Source organism: Emydura macquarii, unplaced genomic scaffold (assembly GCF_026122565.2).
Source record: "Emydura macquarii macquarii isolate MOO-44397 ecotype Brisbane River unplaced genomic scaffold, CSIRO-AGI_Emac_v2 contig_2362, whole genome shotgun sequence".
Taxonomy (NCBI): domain Eukaryota; kingdom Metazoa; phylum Chordata; order Testudines; family Chelidae; genus Emydura; species Emydura macquarii.
Window position 1 is genome coordinate 669,168 of NW_027132499.1, and position 13,807 is coordinate 682,974.

Below are 13,807 nucleotides of genomic sequence, written 5' to 3' on the forward strand. Positions count from 1 at the left end.
AGATTTTAAGCCATGTGATTCTGAGACTGAATTTAAACCAGCTCCTTGTGTGAACCAAGAATTTGTCTCAAATATGGCTATTTGAATTCAATGGAATCCCATGGAACTTATTCTGATCCCTTTGTAGTCAATCTTAAAACGCTCACTTATTTCCAGGTGAGCATGAATGAGGTAAACTGATGTTTAGGGACAGACAGAGTTCTCCTCGAGGGCATCTTTCAGTGCTAGCTGCACTGTGAAAGTGTCAGGCTCTGGCAAGTGTCTTAAAATCTGCAATTTGTAGCTTTGATGGTAATAGGGTTTACAGATATTTCTTGGCAAAGGAGCAGAGTGTATTTTTTGGTATCTTCAGCATCACACACTTAAATATTCTGATAAATCCCTCTACATTGGGGACATGTTCTTTACACTCTGTCCAGCAGGAATCACCTGGTTCCCAGTAGAAAATCCTGTTACATAACTGATAACAATTTACACCACCCATTAAGTAGATTCTCCTTTGCCAGCAAACCACACCAGCGAAAGCAAATGTTTCTGGCAATTCTGGAATCACAACTTCACGACTCACTTTACCATCTTCATTGAGGAAAAAACATTTTCTACTGCATGGAAGGGAGACTTCTGTACTGCTGCCTGGAGTCAGTTGTCTACCTTTTTCCTCACAGAACCCACCAATAACACAGATCCCATCATGCATGGAGATGGCAGTTGTTTCATAGCACTTAAAATCCAGAGGCAGCTGACTCCATGTATCCAAGTTAACATCATAGATCAGAATGCCACTATAAACTAGCTTAGGTACTACTGCTAAAGCTTCTCCACCTATTAGGTACAACTTATTCTTCAGCACTGTGGAAGCAAAAAATAACAGCCGAAATGGCAAGTTGGAGATGGGAGTCCAGGCCTTCTGCACCAAGTCAAAGCTTTCAGCAGAAGCAAGTCCATGTCTATCATTCCGGCCCCCAAGAGCATAGAGCTTCAAGTTACAGGCTAGAAAGCCATGTGCATCCCGGGGCACAGACATGGACGGGAGCCGTACCCATTGGCTGGTAAAAGAGTTGTATTCATAAAGAGTGTCTGAACAAGAGCCATCTTGGTGTTTGCCTCCAGACAGGTAAAGCTTGTGTTCCACAGCCATGCTGGCAGGATGTCGCAGGCATTTCAAACCTGGCAGTTTTTTCCACTTTCCTGTATGAGGATCAAAACAATCCATGCCAGAAAGCAAGTCAGAATCAATGTCAAACTCTGAATATTCATTCTCCACATGTTGAATCCTGTACCTGTGCAGCTCCATGCACACAATACACTCATCGTACATACCCTGCCTGAGTCCCCCACTCTCCCACAGTTTTTCTTTCCCAACCAGTTGTTTCTGCCACATCTGAGCATCACCATAAAATTCTGAGTCTGCCTGGATCTCTGCAAGTTCTTCACGGGTCAGGAAAGGAAGGCGGATGTGCCTCATCAGCACAGCGAACCCTCGGAGGCGTTCAGCTGGTTGAAACCTCATCCAGCGTTGCGCAGCCCGGTAGACAACCAGTTCAGAGGCCACAACCAGGTCATCTGAGGAGATGATGCTGGTTAAAGTGCTGAGGTCTAGACACATGAAATCATAGTCCTCAGAAATTAACCCAAAATTCAAGCTGATGTGGTGCATGGCTGCATGAAGCAGATCTTTGTGGTTGTGGGCATAAGCCAGTGCATAAATCCCGAGGCAGTTCTCCATGGAAATATTCTTCACAAGGAATCTGGAAGAAATAACAAAGGGAATAAATATCACTGAGGAGCACTTAGGAAAGCTCTGTTTCCTGATTGTGACAGAGAACTGGTTGTTCCTGTGTAGAGCATGGTGAATAACTGATTTTTTGGAACTGGGAGTTCTAAAATTTTTTTTTAAAACTGTGGTAGGCTGAACCAAAACCAAAAATCTGAAAAATTTCAGTGAATCTAAAAAGTTGACAGATTTGGTTTGGACAAACAAAATGTTTAATTCATCCCATGCTAGAGTCACAAAATGGCTGGTGAAGAAGGCAACGCCCTTCTAAATTTCAGGTTAGGGGACTCACCCAGGCTATGGGAAACCTGAGCTCAGCTCTCCCTCCTCTGGAAAGGATTTGAATCTGGACAGAAAATTTGATCATGGGTCTGCTCTGTCTCATGAGGTTGCTGTAGCCATTTGGCTGGGGGGGGGGGGGGTACTTTGGGGCAAGCATCTCTCCTGTTGAAGTTGTTCCACCTTGTATACGTAATTACACAGTCACTAGAGGACTTGGGTTTTCCACCTCTCTGGAGAGAATCCTAACCATCCAGCTATACAGTATTCTGGGGTGGGTACCTCTCATTCTCTCCTGCTGAAGTTGAGCCACTGCACATCAATAATTAAATAGTCACTGGGCGTGAAACAGAAGTAGAATGATTCTATAGTTCAGTGCTTAGGGCACTCCCCTTGGATGTGGGAGACCTGGATTCCACTGCCCCTGTTAACATGACTATTTTATTACTGACACAGAATGGAATTCTTATCAAATCTGTGGATCATTTTGGGTCAACCATTTGGGTCACCATTTTTGGTGAATAAAGTATTTGGCAAAAATATTTCATCTAGCTCTATATATGAGACTGGCTGGATAGCTGTCTTGATATCTGATACTGCCCAAATAATACTTTGCCTATCTGCAGCACCCCAGGGAACTCAAGGAATAAATATATATTCATCAAATGTCACAACCCCTCTGTGAAGCTTGAGTGTTAGTATCAGCAGTCTTTAATATGATAAACTGATATATGGGGGATGGGGAGGAGAAGTATCCTAACCACATTACACAGGGCAGCAGTAGCAAAGCTAGGAATAACACCCCCACCCAGCCTAATAACTTCCCTTATTAGATCACGTGCCTGCTCTCAAACCACACAAGCTTCTGTTGGACAGACATAAACTATTCCCCATATTGTAGAATAACATTTTTCACTTGGGATAATTTATAGGAGAGATTTTTCACTGTCCATCTCGTTCTCTCACACTGTATAGATTTGAGGCAAGACAAAGCTCCTTGAAACGGCAAGGAAACAGACAGGACATCTTTAATTTTTTTTATGTTAATGTCATGCTGAAACCGGATTGAAAATTCTAGGTCTGGACACCCTGTATTTAATCCATAAAATGCATAAAACATGGAAAGGGGCACATCACATGTCCCACACACACATTTACTGCCCTTTTCCAGTGTGCTTCAACCCTTCCTTGGATAGAGCCCTTCCAGATTTCCCAGCATGTGCAGGCCTTGATTTCTCATTGGCTTCACTGGAAACTGGGCTAATTGTTCTGATGATTTGTATGTTTTACTCAGAACTGAACTGAAACCTGCATAGCCTAAACTGAAACCATCTTGCAGAGCCAGCAGATGGGAATGATTTATAGTCAGCATGGATCTGAGGGGGGATTTGATTCAACTACCTAGAAGTCAAACCTTCTTTTATCCAATATTCTTATCCCTAGGCCATTCAGCTCCTCAGCAACAGATTTTTCAAAATGTTTATGCAGGAAACAGGCCGGATGTGTTGATTTTTTAAATTATTTTTTTTTAAATGCTTGCATTGCATCTGTGAGAAGTTTCCCCAATATGTATAAATAATGCAACCAATTTACAGCCAAACAGCACATACAGACACTCACAAACAATCTTGTATCACACCCACCCTAAGTACAAGGAGGAGACCAGTGGGGTTCTTATGCATTACCTGCTGATGATCTCCTCGAGAGGGAGGATCTGGAGCCTACTGGATGCGATAAACAACTCCTCTGCAGTCTCTGCAGTAAGCAATATTTCCTCTAAATAGAGATAATTCAGGATGCTTTGGATAGTGAAGGGGGCTATACCCTTGAGAAAAACTTCCCCATCCTGGGACTCTTTGAAGGAGCTGGTGAACATGACTCGGAAGTATGGGCTGACTGAGGCCAGCAGCACCCTGCACCAAGAGAGTCAACAGTGCTAACAGATTACATGTGGTATTATCAAGCAGTTCAATTCTGGGGATGCTGATCTCATCACTTAAGCAGTGTAGGGCTTGTTTGGCATTCAGATGGGAGAACTCTGAGACAAAGCTGGGTATTCTCCAGGATATGGTGGAGATTAACTCAGTAGGAAAGATTCTTCCTCCAAAGTCAGCAATGAAACTATTTTCCCCAGGTGGTGCTACTGGTAGTGGGAATTACTGTGCTGCGGGAAGTGCCATCCTTTGGATGCTACATAAAATCAATGTTGTGATCACTTGTGGGTTACTGGGGGTTACACAGAAGCCAGAAAAAAACCTACTTGACTTTGAGATCTTGGGAGGTAGTTTGGGGAAACAACAATTATTTATTAATGTAAATGGGGAACATTTTATCTAGAAACATCAAAAAAGCCCAAACAAACCCCACAACAATAACAATAAATATGGGACATGATGGTGCATTTTTACATCCTTTTAAGAGGAGAGCTGCACTTTCTGTGGTGATCCCAAAGGAGGGAAGGAGATAGATAGATGATAGATAAGAGTAAGGGGGTTGCCTTGTTGCCTTTGGGAAATTTTCCACTTCCCCCAGAGTTTTACCATGTGCTTTGCACCTGCTAGCTGCATTACATTTCTAGGTGCAATGTTCCCTGTAGGATCTTTTCTGATGAAAGATGCCATTTATACAAGTTAGATATTGTCCTATTATTATTAGGTCTTTTCATGCTGCTATGAGTTCTGTATACTAGGCCAGGCTGCTTCACCTCCCCAAGTAAATAGCTTCTGCTGTCCTGTTTCAACAGTATGAAATTTCTGGTTCTCATATCCAACAACTACTAGCATGTTGAGTGCAGCATGGAGCAGAAACCCACCTGTGACAGGGAAATCTCCTTCCTTCAACCACCAGGGTAGCATCACAGAACTGCTGGTTGAGGTATATCTGCTTTAAACCTGCAGGAGTGGGAAAGACAAAGCCAAGACGTTGGTCAGAAAACATGCAGGTAGAAAGAAAGGACATCTCCTACTAGAAAGATTTAATAACTGGTACATTCACCTCAAGGCAGCTGAACTGATGAGGAATCAACAATCATTCTCATCTAATGGCCTCTAATCTAAATTCCCATTTAATTGCCTCTATGGGAAATTAGTTTGTTGGGTCTCAGTCCAGTTTCAAGTGATCATGAAAAACTGGAACTAATCACCCCCGGCCTCCCTTGTTGGCAAGTACAGAAGAGAGGCCAAATTCTGAAATACAAATCCCTCCAGAACAGGGGCGAAATGCAATAGCAGCACACGTATGTGTGAATCTTGCACTGTTGCTGCTGTTGTGCTATAATTGCTCTATATGATCTAAATGATCTATAGAGCTGTCAGCTAGTACCTTTACCAGCATCAAATCCACATGCAAAAAAGAGATATGGGAAAGGTAGCTTTTATCCCAGTTAGTTTTCTGGACACTGACGGCAGCTCAGTCATTCAGTAGCCCACCAAATGTCACAAAATGTTACACAGAAGATACCACTCCTAATTCACATCACTCATGAGAGTAGCAAACCTACCTTGACTCACAAAGCTTCCCAAGGACTGAGATGCCTCTGGGGTGTCATTCTTTTCACTGTCCCCATCCACTAGGGAATCCATGATTCCAGCCACTGAAATGGATTTAGGAATCTACAAGATTGAAACAGCCCCCTGGGATCCTCAGAATCACCAATCAGTTCTGCCAGGAGTAGAAAGAGGAGACTCCAATAACCCTGATTGTCACACACAGTCAACTTCTTAAACTGCCTTCCTCTGAAGACACAATATATGGGGCAGTATGCTGTCTAAAGTAGAGAGGGTGGCTGGTCTAGTGGTTAGGCCATTACACGGGGATTTAGATGACCTTGGTTCAATTACCTTCTCCACCCCAGACTTCCTGCATGGGTGCGAGGAAATTATTTAGATCATCTGTGCCTCAGGACCCCACCGGTAAACAAACAGGGAAATAAATAGGGAGACTAGGGTTGTTATGAGGATAAATACATTTAAGTACCATAGATAGAATATCCTAATATATCTCCTGTTCCACCATCTTGTCACAACTTCCAGCTCTTTTGCCTCTTCTCAAGGGTTCTGTATAGGGAGTGGCAGTTCCTTTGATTCAGCCTCAACTCACACTGCAAGTACCTCCTTAATCAGGAAAAAAATCCTAACTATAGACTGTTGGTTAGTCCTTGCCTTGGTATAAAACAAAATCCTTATTTTATTTATAAATATGATTTATTTTGCTTTTTAGTCATTCCTTACTCAGCAACCTCCTGTAGAAACGGTGCAAAAGGACTGAGTCCAGACTGAGTTAGAATTTTAGTGTTTGGCACATTGGGTTACAGCTTGACACCTCTGTGTCCTGATCATATCTCAGTGTCTGGAGAGACAATGCCACCGTGAGAGCTGGACAAATGCTGTCCAGCTGGTGAATGCTGGTGAATATCTGTTTACATTCTTAAATGTCCTTTAGGTGTGCTTGGGCTCCTTTAAATCTGTTACAGTCTTAAATGTCCTCTAGGTGTGCTTGGGCTGCTTGTGTTCACTTCCCACAAACATTCAGTTGGTCAAGTTTGACTAGTCCCAAAGTTCCTGGGAGTTTACAGCTCAAATTTCAAATTAAGCTCAAATTTTACATATGCACGTTATGCTCATTTACACCAGAGATCTGAAAAGGAGAGTGACACTCACCCAACTGGGGAAGAGTTTTATTTCTCAAATTTTGAATTACAGACAACAGACCAAAGGAAATTTGAGGAAAAAATTAGAAAAGTGACCAGTCTGAGAACAGAAAGAGGCAAAATGTACTGAATAATTTACCTGTTACAAATTATTCATTCAATTCTAGTCATAACATATAGCTGCCCAGTCAGTATTGTCTCTGATGACTCCTAGACTTCCCTCTCTGCCCATTATTCCAAGTCCCTCAGCCTCTCTAGTTGCCCCCTCTCATCGCTGCTAAGGTTTGGCTGTGTCTGTTGCACAATCTGTTATTATTTCAGAAAACTAATTGTTGAATCCAAACAAATTAAAACAGAGCAGATGTAATAACCCAGCTGGAGCTTCATCCCAACTGACCCTCACAGAACCCAGAGACTCACATTCCATGGAGTTGGCTTTAAAGTGGCAGGTGCCTCATGGCAGAAACAGCACAAATTCCACATCCTCTCCCTAAGACATGTTGCCTCACAGCGAAACCTTGTAACTGGTTGGCTATTGCACGGACCACTAGGGACTGGGGTAGTGTAATCCAGTTTGGATGGCCTGATAGCTGTGGATCTTTTATGCCATTCTCAAGTCCAGTGGACCTTGTTTCGGGTAAAAAACAGCCTGTGTTGAGACCTTGACCGGACAAGATAGGTGGCATACCACTTGTTATCATTATTATTTGGACTGTGATAGTCCCCAAAAGTTCCAGCTCCATTATGTTAGGCATTTGCAGCAAGGTCCACAAAAGGACTTAAATGCTTAACTGCCACTTTAGATGCCTAAATCCAACATTTAAGCACCACTGAGAGTCTCAAAACCCCCAGTCTGCTACCACTTAACACTGTAGGTACCTAGATTCCCTAGGCACCTAAGTTTCCACCACCTGTAAAGTTCCTTAGGTAGCTACCTAAGTCCTGACACTGCTGAGCTATTTGTCTCCCTAGCTCACACCTATGCTATGGTGGGGTTCTCAAACTAGGCTTTCCCCCACGGTAGGGAAATGCCATAAAACACAACATTTTGCACGAGCAAGCTAGACTGGCAAACAGAAAAGCATGGGGCATACGGTGCATGACATTGGAGAATACCTCCAAGGGAGACAAGTTTCACAACACAGACTTTTTGGCTACCATACAGAATGAGGAAAAGGATAGTGATGAATAGAGTCCCATGTATCTTGCAAATGTGAAATAACATGAAGTAAACTGAAAAACAATTATTAAAATGACAAAAGGAAAAACTCACCCCACAGTGGCAGCTCCTGTGGTGCTTGCCCCATTGGGATGGGCCCAGCTCCATGTTCTGAGCATTGTGGCTTGGTACACTGAGTCACAATGCCTGGAGCGGGAACCTGAGCCCAGCTCGTGAGACAGGGCGGGCTCATTCTTCATCCCCTACTACACTCCTGCTTCCTGGGAGCAAGACCCCCCTGAACTCCGACACCCCACCCCCACCGGGCAAGGCCTGACTCCCATGAGGTGAGGGGAGGGATGGATAAAACAAAATAACAAGAAATCCCCAAAAATGAAATGAACAATTATAAAGAATATAAAGAATTTCACGGGGCTCTAGTGTTGAAGCATATGTAATAATTTTAATAAATTGAGAAGAAATAGCCATGAAATTCAAAATTGACACTAGGACTCAAGTAAACTGCATCCCTGTGACAGAATATAGGAAGAATTTAGCACATACTATGACACTAACATTACCTATGTCAGTGAGACTAGCAGGCTATGGAGAGCATCCACTTCACATAGTGGGGAAATGCAATGTTAAATTCAAGTACAAGGCAAAATGAGGCAGAACCTGGATTTCAATATGCCAGCAAAACCAATTCTGGGACTGACAGTTTTAAAATCATTACAGTTGATAAAAATCCTAATTTCAGTGGAACCCATACAAGGACATCTCACAGCAGAGGAAATTAAGAAAAGATTTACTGATGCGTTTGAAGGCAAGGGATGTCTACTAGGATATTGTATAATTAAGCTATCCACAAATGCAATGCCAATAGTGCATGCATCATGATGATTGACATTAACCATAAGGTCCAAAGAGAAGAAGGAACTTCATGATATGGAACAGCTGGATATAACTGAAAAGGTGAAGGAACCATTAGACTTGGTTAGTTTGATGGTTTCAGTTGAAAAGAAAAAATCACTGGGGTGATCCAGGTATACACAGATTTTTAAGATCTGAACAAAGCAATAATGAAGGAACTCTACAGCCTGCCATTCTAAATTATATCACTCACAAGCTACCTGCAGGAAGTGTATTCAGTGCACTAATGCCTCAATCTGGATATTGGCAGATCAGACTGGGAGAACAAATTAACCACTTTCAACATTCTGTGTGGAAGATGGCGCTTCAAAAGTACGTCCTTTGTCACGTCATCTGTGCCAGAGATATTTCAGAAAAAAGGTGTATGAAAGACTCCAAAAATTGACAGGAGTCAAAGTCATAATCAATGACATTCCTGTATATGGCAGCACCAGAGAGAAGAGACAAGAGTGTTACACCAACACAAGCACAAGCACATTAGGACACTATGGCTTTGCCTACAAATACAAGAACCAGCAACACTCACTCCAGATGAAAGAGAAGATTTAAACCCAAAGAGCGTAAGGACTCTGATACCTCCTAATGATGCTATTGAGCAGGAACATTAATAATGGCATATCTGCACCTTTTTTGTTTGCGGGGGTGGGGAATGTGTTGTATTCATGAAGTTAGATAGCTGGTGCACTGCCCATTTTAGAGAGGCACAGAAAGTGACTCTGATAAACTGATTTTGTGTATTTGTGTGTATGTGTACTGAGCTGAGCTGCAGAGAGCAGTGTGTTCAGGCAAAGCCTTGTTAATACAAGGCTGGTTAGTTTACCCTAGCCTGTGTGGCTCTTCATTCCTGGGAGCAGTGCAACTGAAGGCAGCACAGCTTCATCAGGAGAGGCTGAGACACACCTACCCAAGAACAGCTTGGTGATTAATGCACTCACATGGAATAGACCCCCTGTTTCAAAGCAAGCAGAGTAGGGATTTGAAAACAGGTCTCCTTGATCATAGGTGAGTGCCCTAATGACCAGGTCTTTCTCTCTAGCATTTTGTGAGAAAGGGCTGACCTGGCCAAATCCCAGGAAAGGGTTCATGATTGAGAATCCAGAGTGGAGAGATGCCTCACTTGAGTCTGGAGTTGTTGTCTATCTTCCTTTGAGAATCAGGGCTTAGAAAATCCCTTCGCTTTAGCATTTCCTTACTGGCCAGCGTAGGGAGCTCCCTGCTCCGCTTGCTGGCTTTTGAGTGTCCCATTCTAAGGCACCTATTTATTCCCATGCTTTGTGTAGGGAGCCTGGACAACTAACTTGGGGCTGAGGATTCAGCAGAGTGCCTAAGTGTTGTGTGCCTAAGTCCCTTTGTTCTATCTGCTATCTCACAGGTATCTGGGACAAGCTACCTCTGGGCTTCGATGGACTCAGAAAACTGCGTTTCAAACTTTGTCCCAGCAAGTAGCTGCCAAACTTGCAACCGTTATTTTGAGATGAACTGAGTCATTTTAGGATTCTCAGTAGGAAACCTTTGAGCCACTTCTTCCTGCTGATAATGAGCCACTCTTCCTATGCTCTGGTGTCCTTTGCTTATCCTCTTGATCTGGGATATCTTTTCCAAAGGGAAGGTTATATTCCTTCAGATTGCAAACTGGGCAGGGGACTAACCTGTGTGTTGGTGTGAGGTTATCTGGTAATAATGCATATAGAAATAAAGAGATTGTAGAAGAAGGATGGTGCAGTGGTTAGGGGCAGTACCCTAACACTTTGGAGGCCTGGTTCAAGTCTTTGTTCCTCTAGAGAGGTCTTGTGTGACCTTGAGCGAGTCATTTAAGTATCTAAGTCCTAGTCTTGGGCTTCACTGTGATCCACAAAACTCCCATTCATCTGCTGCCTAAACTCAAGTTTTCAGGGTAAAAAATTACCAGGTGCCTAAGTTTCTCTTTCTGAGCATGCACACTGCTCCTCCATTCTAACCCTAACCCCATACCTCTCATTGGCTACCATAGGCAGCTCCCTGCCTAGAGTTCAGGCTTTTGTGGATTGCATTCTTAGGTGTCTATATCTCTCCAGGCATAGTATAGACAGCCTGGATGCCTAACTCAGGCTTTGTAGATTGCATTAATGTTCCAGTGATTTTTGTGGTGCCTAAAAGTAAGGCGTTGCAACACTGAGCATTGCAACACTTAAATCCCATTGTGGATCCGGACCTTAACTTCTCTGTGACTCAGTTCCCCATCTGCAAAAAGAGGATAATGGTACTTCCCTACCTCACAAAGGTGTTGTGAGGAAAAATTCATTAAACACAGTAAGGCGTGCAGATGCCACAGCACTATGACATAGAAGATACAGATAGTTTTGACTGAGTAAGGACTGCAGGATTTGGCACTATATTAATAAATTAATCTTGTAGATCTCAAGTTTTTAGATTATTTATCACAAGGAAAATGAATGCATGGAAGCCTGATGTGTTGGTTTGTTTTTCTGGGAATTGTGACAGTCTGCTGAAGACATGCTTTGCTAGAGCAATACCTTATTGCAGCTCTCTGACCTTTTCAGTAGTCTGTATTTGCATTGCCTGGCCTGTTTATATATTCCAGACATGTTTGTTGGGCATTCACTGCTTTACCGGAGGTTTTTGAGAATAGGAAATGCTTTGTTTCTGATAACAAACACTTTTGTGTCCTTAAAAATATGTTAGTTTTGGCTGAGCCAGTCAATCAAAGTTTAGCATTCCAGAAAGGTCAGATTTCTGCCATTATTCACAGAACATATTTAGCATTCATACTCTGAGCTAAATTGTTTGAATGACAAGGACGATAAACTATATAAAAAGGAGACGAATTCGCTGTGGCCTTTGATGTGAATACAGAGCAAAATTTGACTATTTTTGATGCAGACTTATAGAAGTACTAGTGTGGAGGCTGTACCAGCATGTTCTTGGACAAATACAGACTCCAGAGCTCAGTCTTAGTAACTGGGCTGGGTACTGGGGAGATACATGGGAGGACAGGTGAGGAAACCTGCTCCTGTGCTGAATTAGTATTCCTCCGCCACCTCTAGTGGAAGAGGACGGGACAATCCACACAAAAGCAGATCCCTCATCCTGCCCCTGCTCTACCTTCCTGAGAGCTACAGCGTGCCAGCTTTCTGGGCTGTCCATGATGCAGTGGGTTTGCATCTCTTGAATGGCTCCTTCATGCAGTGCTTCCAGTTCACCGGACCCTCTATAGCCTCCTAATATTCAGCGAAACCTGCCCTATGGGAAAGGTTCCCCAAAGCTTAAGTCTAAGCACTTATGTTGATCAATAATGTAGTCATTTGCTCGTGAGACGTGGAGGGACTGAAACCATCTCAGGGAGTTCATTGTGTAAAACATGAGGGAAAAGTATGATCAAAATTTAGTATGTACTCCTGTTAAAGACATTTATCCAATGTAAACATTCTCCGTGAGAAAGCGTGAGAGAGAAGTTTTATCACTTCAGAATTTAAAATGGGCACTAGAACATCACCACATAGCTGGAGAAAATATGTATGAAGATAAATATCAGTAAGGGAAAAAATAAATGAAGAGCGTATCATAATCTTAAGTATATTTAAGACCAAATTAATAATGCATACATAAAGAGAAATGCAATTATTTTGCATATAGTCTCTCCATCAACATTTTTCATATAGTCTCTATTTTCATATAGTCTCTGCATCAACATTCAGCATATCATCCTGTGGCTGACTTTTTATACTGTGTGTCACAGATAGGAAAACTCATGAATAATGATTGAATGTCATAAAGATCCACTATCATGTACTCTTCATCTGCTTATCATTTCCCTTTATGTTAAGTCCATGTGCTTTGCAGGGCCACATTTTAAAAATGACATTCATATTTTTTCTAAGCGTAGGCCAGGTCACTACACAAGTACTTTTGTATCCACATGAATGCAAGTTCACTACTTGTCTATCAGAATAAATACTAAAGAAATTTAACTCTCAGCTTATGAGAATCCACAGTTCAAAAGGCTAGTTAGGTTAGATTTCACATTCAGCCACACACTAACAAAATCAGGATTTGCGTAAAATTTGCCACAAGATTACATTTTAGCTGGACAAATAAGCTTTCTGGAGCCTTTGGTACTTTTACTGGAGAAGTGGGGTAGAAATGTAGTCTGCTTTCCACTTCCACGTTCCAACTTTAATTGTTTTTCTTCAAAAGACTCCTATAGGCCTACTTCAAAAGAATAGAGATTGGTGTTCTTCTTTTGATCTTGTTTTCCCTTCTGATTCCTGGTATATTCAGCTGCTTTATTCACCTGTTCTCGCTCGATGGAGGACTTTGTATCAAACAATAGATTTGCCTTCAGACTTTGGGCTTAATTTAACTCATTTATCTTTTCTTCTTTTTCGGCCATACATTCACAGTTCAGAAGGATTTTTAAAAACTTTTATCAAGGTGTGGGAGTGGTATATAAAATATTCTATCACAGTCTCGAAATACCACACAGCCACAATAGACAAAAGACACTCCTACATATATGTTAGGTTTAAAAAGAAGATGTACATGTTTAATAAAAAAGGAATTGAAAGGAATTAGAAGCCAAATAACTTGTGTGATCAGTGGGTCCATTAAACTAGAAAGAAAGTACTTTTGCCTGGCTAGATATTTTGTTGTATTGTATAGCCCCGAATAAAACAAAATGAGTGTTTTTATGTATGTATTGTTTTCCTACCTTTCACTCTCAGGGTTACTACAAAAACTGACATGGGGAAAATGACTGGCAGAACCATAGTGGAGTAGCTTATTTAGCTATAGCTATGCTAGTCAGCTTCCCCATAGATACAAGCTCTGAGGGTTGCAGTATTTATATTCTTCTCACTAACGTTTTTCAAACCCTGATAACAACTGCAGAGGAGCCAACATCACATGTAGTAATGGCTATCTTTTCTCTTTATCACATGCACACTTATAATGTTGGACAGGAATAATTTGTTCCAAGTACTGATCATTAATCTATTGAGTGAGACCTATTGTATTA

The 13,807-nt window shown here is 42.0% G+C and overlaps 1 protein-coding gene across 1 annotated transcript; it reads right to left on the reverse strand.

Moving 5' to 3' along the window:
* Positions 1 to 301: 301 nt before the first annotated feature.
* Positions 302 to 5,634, reverse strand: LOC137161623 (kelch-like protein 6). The gene is made up of 4 exons (XM_067560995.1): positions 5,553 to 5,634; positions 4,866 to 4,944; positions 3,739 to 3,966; positions 302 to 1,748 (listed from the first exon to the last, which is right to left on the reverse strand). The coding sequence occupies exons 1-4, from the start codon at positions 5,632 to 5,634 to the stop codon at positions 302 to 304; spliced, it is 1,836 nt and encodes a 611-aa protein (XP_067417096.1).
* Between the last annotated feature and the right edge of the window lie 8,173 nt (positions 5,635 to 13,807).

Excerpts from the sequence above, each read along its gene's own strand:
- LOC137161623 (XM_067560995.1), bottom strand. The coding sequence starts at position 5,634 with ATGGATTCCCTAGTGGATGGGGACAGTGAAAAGAATGACACCCCAGAG. Across the intron at positions 4,945-5,552 it reads GGGAAGCTTTGTGAGTCAAG|GTTTAAAGCAGATATACCTC; the intron begins GTAGGTTTGCTA and ends CCACTCCTGCAG. Across the intron at positions 1,749-3,738 it reads CTCGAGGAGATCATCAGCAG|ATTCCTTGTGAAGAATATTT; the intron begins GTAATGCATAAG and ends TATTTCTTCCAG.